The 6,886-nt window shown below is 62.7% G+C and overlaps 1 protein-coding gene across 1 annotated transcript in view; it reads left to right on the top strand.

Annotated features, from left to right (window-relative positions):
• Window positions 1–6,886, top strand: part of TSPAN14 (tetraspanin 14) — a 22,831-nt gene that overhangs the window by 7,607 nt on the left and 8,338 nt on the right. Inside the window, exons 3-5 of the mRNA XM_014582218.2 lie at window positions 593–739; window positions 2,162–2,332; window positions 6,152–6,277. Of these exons, the coding sequence (XP_014437704.1) occupies window positions 593–739; window positions 2,162–2,332; window positions 6,152–6,277 (444 nt within the window). The remainder of the gene's footprint in view (window positions 1–592; window positions 740–2,161; window positions 2,333–6,151; window positions 6,278–6,886) is intronic.

Here is a 6,886-nt window from a genome sequence, read left to right as displayed (position 1 = left end):
TATGAGCTCAACCCCTGCACCTGCCACAAGCCAGGCTGGGTGTGAGAGCCTGTCTCCGACCTTGGGTGGAAGCCCGGAGAGCAGGCCGGGCGGCAGCCTGTGGGCAGTGGCAGCTGGAGGGGAGGCCAGGCTCTCTGGGCGGGAGGGCAGGCCGCGCACTGTGGAGACTGTGGGCCGCTGCAGTTACCCTGGGAGGTGGTAAGGGCAGGTCGGTGGGAACCAGCCTCCCGGGAGCCATCACTGAGCTTCTGGGCTGCCCTTTGCTCCTGGAAGGAGGAGCTCGGGCCGGGCTTTCCTGGTCAGAGCACCTTCCAGGTGGCCCGGGACCCAGAAGTGTGGGCTGAGCCAGCGTAGTCCTCGACGGCAGTGCCCCCATGTGGCCGCCTTCCGGTCAGCAGGCCACCCCGCTGCCTGCCCATGGGTGTCCACTAACCGGGTGCCGACGGGGGAGCCGGCGGTCCCTCTGCCAGGCGGTGGCCAGGGGTGGCCTGGACCTCGGCGGAAGCTGGGCTGAGGTGAGCAGCGACCAGAGCTGTCCGGCCCTCGCCCGCGGCCTCCGTGGCCGCTGCCCTCCTGTCTGTGCTGCTTTCAGGGCGTGCTGTCCGACCTGACCAAGGTGACCCGGATGCACGGCATCGACCCGGTGGTGCTGGTCCTGATGGTGGGCGTGGTGATGTTCACACTGGGCTTCGCCGGCTGCGTGGGCGCTCTGCGTGAGAACATTTGCCTGCTCAAGTTTGTGAGTGGCCGGGCTGGGCGGGCTGCATGGGCCTGGGGCACCGGGCAGGGCGGCCCTTGTCCTCTGCTGCCCCCAGAGCATTTCCAGAGTCCAGAGCAGCCAGTCCTGCTCAGGAGAGGGCTCCCCACCCCAGGAGAGGGATCCCTCCAAGGAGAGGACTCCCCAGCCCCCAGGAAGGCTTCACCCAAGGAGAGGGTTCCCCACCCCCCAGGAGAGGGCTCCTGACCCTCCCCCCCAGGGGAGGGCTCCCCACTCTCTGGAGATCCCCCAAGAAAGGGCAGCCCTTCTAGTTTACTGCCTGGGGAGGTGCCCACTGCTTTGCTGCCCCCTGTCCCTTCCCCGCCCAGAGTGGCCCAGAGGGCCTTCCTGCAGCCGCATGATCTCAGAGCCCAGCCAGGTCCTTAACTGTCTGCAAACCTCTGCCTGGGACTTCCCTTTTGTATTTTGATACAAATTAAATAGCAGCAGGGCTGGCAGGTGGCATGCTGGTTACAGGTGCTGTATTCCCATGTGGCCGAGAGCAGTTCAAGTCCCGGACTTGGCAGCTTGCTTTCTCATTTCCCCCCTCTCTTTCTCGCTCGTTCGCTTGCTCTGTCCCTCTTTGGCCAAATTAAAAAAATAAATAAATAAATAAAGTTAAATAAAGAGATAGAGAGCATCTGGTAGGGAAAATACTTTCTTTTTTGCAAAATATTATTTGCTAAATTTATTAAATCCACTTTCTATTTTCTGAGCTTCGTGTATAAAGCAAAGTGTGTGTATTTGTGTGCGTGTGTTCCATTTCCTAAAAGAAATACTACGTGTAGCGTGTTGCTTCTAGTGAACCGCGCTTTGGCAGTTCGGTGTCCATGTATAACACGTGTGTGTGTGTATATTTCCCTGTCTGTCTCTGACAGGCTTCTCGGCTTTGCCAGCTGGGCAGAGCTGCCTTGTCCTAGGCGGCCATGAAGCTCAGCTGAGAGGCCAGGCCTGCTTGGGGGGCGGTGTGACCCGGGCTGCAGTGGCCACCAGGTTGCAGTGCTGTCCGTGGGGGCCGAGCTGCTCTGGGGGTCCTGGGGTCTCGCTTCTGCCCTCCTGATGTGGGGTGACAGTCGGGTGGTATGGGGGAGTCGGGCACTGGCGTCACCAGATCTGTGGGCAGCCTGGTGGGCAGGACAACCATGCATGCCTGTGACCAGGGCCTTCGGAGGGACAGGGTGCCTCGGGGGAGGATGGGCTCGTGTGGAGTGTCCCCACCCTTTTCCTGTCCCCTCAGCACAGGGGGTGGGGGGCGAGGGGGCCAGGTCCTTGGCCAGTCAGGTGGGCTTCCCATCCTGTGGGCTCTGGGTGGGCACCTGTGACCTCCCAGCGTGAACCCCTGTGTGTGACAAACCCAGTGTGTGGCCCGCCCCCAGGCAGCCTGTCCTCCATGTCCCCCTGCAGTTCTGTGGGACCATCGTCCTCATCTTCTTCCTGGAGCTGGCTGTGGCTGTGCTGGCCTTCCTGTTCCAGGACTGGGTGAGGGACCGGTTTCGGGAGTTCTTCGAGAGCAACATCCAGTCCTACCGGGAAGACATCGACCTGCAGAACCTCATCGACTCCCTGCAGAAGGCCGTAAGCACCCCGTGGCGGCTCCCCGCCCCGGCCCATGGTGGTCCACTACCCGGGTGCCGACGGGGGAGCCGGCGGTCCCTCTGCCAGGCGGTGGCCAGGGGTGGCCTGGACCTCGGCGGAAGCTGGGCTGAGGTGAGCAGCGACCAGAGCTGTCCGGCCCTCGCCCGCGGCCTCCGTGGCCGCTGCCCTCCTGTCTGTGCTGCTTTCAGGGCGTGCTGTCCGACCTGACCAAGGTGACCCGGATGCACGGCATCGACCCGGTGGTGCTGGTCCTGATGGTGGGCGTGGTGATGTTCACACTGGGCTTCGCCGGCTGCGTGGGCGCTCTGCGTGAGAACATTTGCCTGCTCAAGTTTGTGAGTGGCCGGGCTGGGCGGGCTGCATGGGCCTGGGGCACCGGGCAGGGCGGCCCTTGTCCTCTGCTGCCCCCAGAGCATTTCCAGAGTCCAGAGCAGCCAGTCCTGCTCAGGAGAGGGCTCCCCACCCCAGGAGAGGGATCCCTCCAAGGAGAGGACTCCCCAGCCCCCAGGAAGGCTTCACCCAAGGAGAGGGTTCCCCACCCCCCAGGAGAGGGCTCCTGACCCTCCCCCCCAGGGGAGGGCTCCCCACTCTCTGGAGATCCCCCAAGAAAGGGCAGCCCTTCTAGTTTACTGCCTGGGGAGGTGCCCACTGCTTTGCTGCCCCCTGTCCCTTCCCCGCCCAGAGTGGCCCAGAGGGCCTTCCTGCAGCCGCATGATCTCAGAGCCCAGCCAGGTCCTTAACTGTCTGCAAACCTCTGCCTGGGACTTCCCTTTTGTATTTTGATACAAATTAAATAGCAGCAGGGCTGGCAGGTGGCATGCTGGTTACAGGTGCTGTATTCCCATGTGGCCGAGAGCAGTTCAAGTCCCGGACTTGGCAGCTTGCTTTCTCATTTCCCCCCTCTCTTTCTCGCTCGTTCGCTTGCTCTGTCCCTCTTTGGCCAAATTAAAAAAATAAATAAATAAATAAAGTTAAATAAAGAGATAGAGAGCATCTGGTAGGGAAAATACTTTCTTTTTTGCAAAATATTATTTGCTAAATTTATTAAATCCACTTTCTATTTTCTGAGCTTCGTGTATAAAGCAAAGTGTGTGTATTTGTGTGCGTGTGTTCCATTTCCTAAAAGAAATACTACGTGTAGCGTGTTGCTTCTAGTGAACCGCGCTTTGGCAGTTCGGTGTCCATGTATAACACGTGTGTGTGTGTATATTTCCCTGTCTGTCTCTGACAGGCTTCTCGGCTTTGCCAGCTGGGCAGAGCTGCCTTGTCCTAGGCGGCCATGAAGCTCAGCTGAGAGGCCAGGCCTGCTTGGGGGGCGGTGTGACCCGGGCTGCAGTGGCCACCAGGTTGCAGTGCTGTCCGTGGGGGCCGAGCTGCTCTGGGGGTCCTGGGGTCTCGCTTCTGCCCTCCTGATGTGGGGTGACAGTCGGGTGGTATGGGGGAGTCGGGCACTGGCGTCACCAGATCTGTGGGCAGCCTGGTGGGCAGGACAACCATGCATGCCTGTGACCAGGGCCTTCGGAGGGACAGGGTGCCTCGGGGGAGGATGGGCTCGTGTGGAGTGTCCCCACCCTTTTCCTGTCCCCTCAGCACAGGGGGTGGGGGGCGAGGGGGCCAGGTCCTTGGCCAGTCAGGTGGGCTTCCCATCCTGTGGGCTCTGGGTGGGCACCTGTGACCTCCCAGCGTGAACCCCTGTGTGTGACAAACCCAGTGTGTGGCCCGCCCCCAGGCAGCCTGTCCTCCATGTCCCCCTGCAGTTCTGTGGGACCATCGTCCTCATCTTCTTCCTGGAGCTGGCTGTGGCTGTGCTGGCCTTCCTGTTCCAGGACTGGGTGAGGGACCGGTTTCGGGAGTTCTTCGAGAGCAACATCCAGTCCTACCGGGAAGACATCGACCTGCAGAACCTCATCGACTCCCTGCAGAAGGCCGTAAGCACCCCGTGGCGGCTCCCCGCAAAGCTCCCTCCCGCCTAGGCGGTCTTTGCCACTCCGGGGCCAGAAAGGTGGGGGTGCGGGTGTCGCACCTGCAGCATGGCACACGACCGCAGTCAGCTCAGCTGTGCCTGCTCCTGGCCTCCTGGTGGTTGGGGCCCTGTTCGTGTGCCGTCCCCCTGCGGGCCGAGCGGCAGGTCTAGGTGCCCACGGACACCCCTCTCTTAGTGGCCCAGGTCTCTCCAGCGCTGCCCAGTAGCCACTCAGGGCCTGCAGCACTGTGGTCCCAGGCAGTGCTTCCGCAGGGCCCCTGACTCACTGTTGAGGCCTTTCCGTTCCCCTCCACTGGGCCTTCCTCTTCTGTCTCAGCAGGCAGAGCTGCCTGGAGGAAGCCTCCTCAGAAGGGAGGAATGTGCCCTCTCTGGGTGGCTGTGGCCTACTGGCCCTCCCTGCTGCCTGTGCACTGCTCGGGCTGCGGCCGGCCCAGGCCCCTAGAGGGCCCTCCCTGCTGCCGTCATCTTGCACGAGGCTCCTGGGCCGAGCACTGCCAGGAAGCCCTGCTTCCCCCAGCAGGTTTCACGTGGACACTGGATCCGAGGAGACAGGAAACAGGAAGTAGGAAAGCTGAACATCGGTGACCCACTCTCTTCGTGACCAAAGCTAGTTGACCTGAATTTCATTTGTCAGCATACCCGCTTCTGTGACTTCCCAGAGCTGTCACGGCCTGCTTTAATCTGAGTCACCAGATCCCTGCCGTCACTCACGAGGCTTCCCCTCGAGAGCCTGCGGCCTCAGCCAGCCCACCTCACCCTGTTGCCCGAAGGACACGGGGGACACGGGAGGCTTCTCTATTGCCTGCCTTTTGTCATTATTAGTGTTTAAGCTTCTTGTATTCCAGTTGTCAGGGCAGTGGTGAGACTGAAATCCCCTCTCCTGTCTCTCCCTCCACGCGGATTCGGCATGCACGTGCACCCAGGGCGGTTTTCGAGCCACTGGGGCTGGGATCTGAACAGCGGCCAGACATGGGATGCAGCTGTTCTGTCGCCGGTCACTGATGGGCCAGTGGGAGACGAGGCCTGCTATTGGCAGCCAGATTCCCGGCACGTTTGGTTCTAGGACCTTTTAGACGAGTGAGGGTGTCCTTGTCCACTTCAGCAGATAGCCAGATGGAAGGGCAGAGGCCCCGGTGGGCACAGGCCTGGCTGCGCCATGGCTGCCCTGACCGCACGTCCCCTTTCTCGGGCGTGGACATCTAGCTGCTATTTTTGTGAAGAGGCAGAGGGCGACCAGGTGCGGCGTGGATGGCCTGTCCCCAGGCGGCATGTTCTGGGCCACAGGACCATTCTAGAGGGCCAGGGACAGAAGTCCGGGTGGGGGGGACAGGAGGGTCAACCGGCAGATGTCAGCACTGTGAGTCCGGCGCCCTTTCCCTCCCAAAGGCCCCTGTCGTGTTGGGTGGAGGCGCGGTGGGCTGGGCAGAGGCCCCGGTGGGCACAGGCCTGGCTGCGCCATGGCTGCCCTGACCGCACGTCCCCTTTCTCGGGCGTGGACATCTAGCTGCTATTTTTGTGAAGAGGCAGAGGGCGACCAGGTGCGGCGTGGATGGCCTGTCCCCAGGCGGCATGTTCTGGGCCCCAGGACCATTCTAGAGGGCCAGGGCCAGAAGTCCGGGGGGGGGGGACAGGAGGGTCGGCAGATGTCAGCACTGTGAGTCCGGCGCCCTTTCCCTCCCAAAGGCCCCTGTCGTGTTGGGTGGAGGCGCGGTGGGCTGGGCAGGGCAGGGCAGGGCAGGTGGGCCTGCTGGCCTGTGTTGTCAAGGTGAGTACCCCATGCTGGGCGCCCTGACTGGGCGGCTTCTGTCCCACAGAACCAGTGCTGTGGGGCATACGGGCCTGAAGACTGGGACCTCAACGTCTACTTCAACTGCAGCGGGGCCAGCTACAGCCGCGAGAAGTGCGGGGTGCCCTTCTCCTGCTGCGTCCCCGACCCCGCGGTGAGTGGGCTGTGCGGTCATGCCTTCCTGCAGCCGCAGTTCCCAGGGCCCAGGTGCTTGGCGTCTCCTCCCCACGGACCGCCCTGGGCCTCAGCGCTCAGTCCCTGAGCTTTCTCCCTCCGGGAGCGTTTCCGGGCCATGCTGGCTCTGGTTACCCGACTTGGGGCTCGCCCTGCATGCCTGTACCCGATGCCGTGACCGTGGCGTGCCCGCCAGCTTGTGCTCCTGGAGGAGCCGTGGTAGCTGGGGGACACCGTGCTGGACGGCTTCTCGGCAGGAAGTCGCCCCCTTCACCGCGTGCACTCGCCGTCCAAGCCCAGGTCCTGGAGTCTAGAACCGGGGCCGGCTGAGCGCCACCCTCTAGCTGTGTACAGCTCCCGGCCTGGCCTGGGCCCGGCTCCGAGCAGCCCATGTCCCCCTGCTCATGGCAGGTGCCCAGTCCCGAGCGGCTCCGGTGTGCTGGGCGCAGAGCGGGCTGGCGTGGCCGTGGTGACTGAGCAGGCTGGTCGAGCAAGCGTGGCTCGGGGTCTCCACCTCCCGCCGACCTGCCTGTTTCTGAATGGCCCGAGGACAAGGAACACTGTCCGCTATTCTTAAAAGGCTGGGAGG

Source organism: Tupaia chinensis, unplaced genomic scaffold (assembly GCF_000334495.1).
Source record: "Tupaia chinensis unplaced genomic scaffold, TupChi_1.0 Scaffold142854_1, whole genome shotgun sequence".
Taxonomy (NCBI): domain Eukaryota; kingdom Metazoa; phylum Chordata; class Mammalia; order Scandentia; family Tupaiidae; genus Tupaia; species Tupaia belangeri.
The sequence above is the reverse complement of the archived record's forward strand: the minus strand, read 5'-3'. Positions and strand labels throughout refer to the sequence as shown.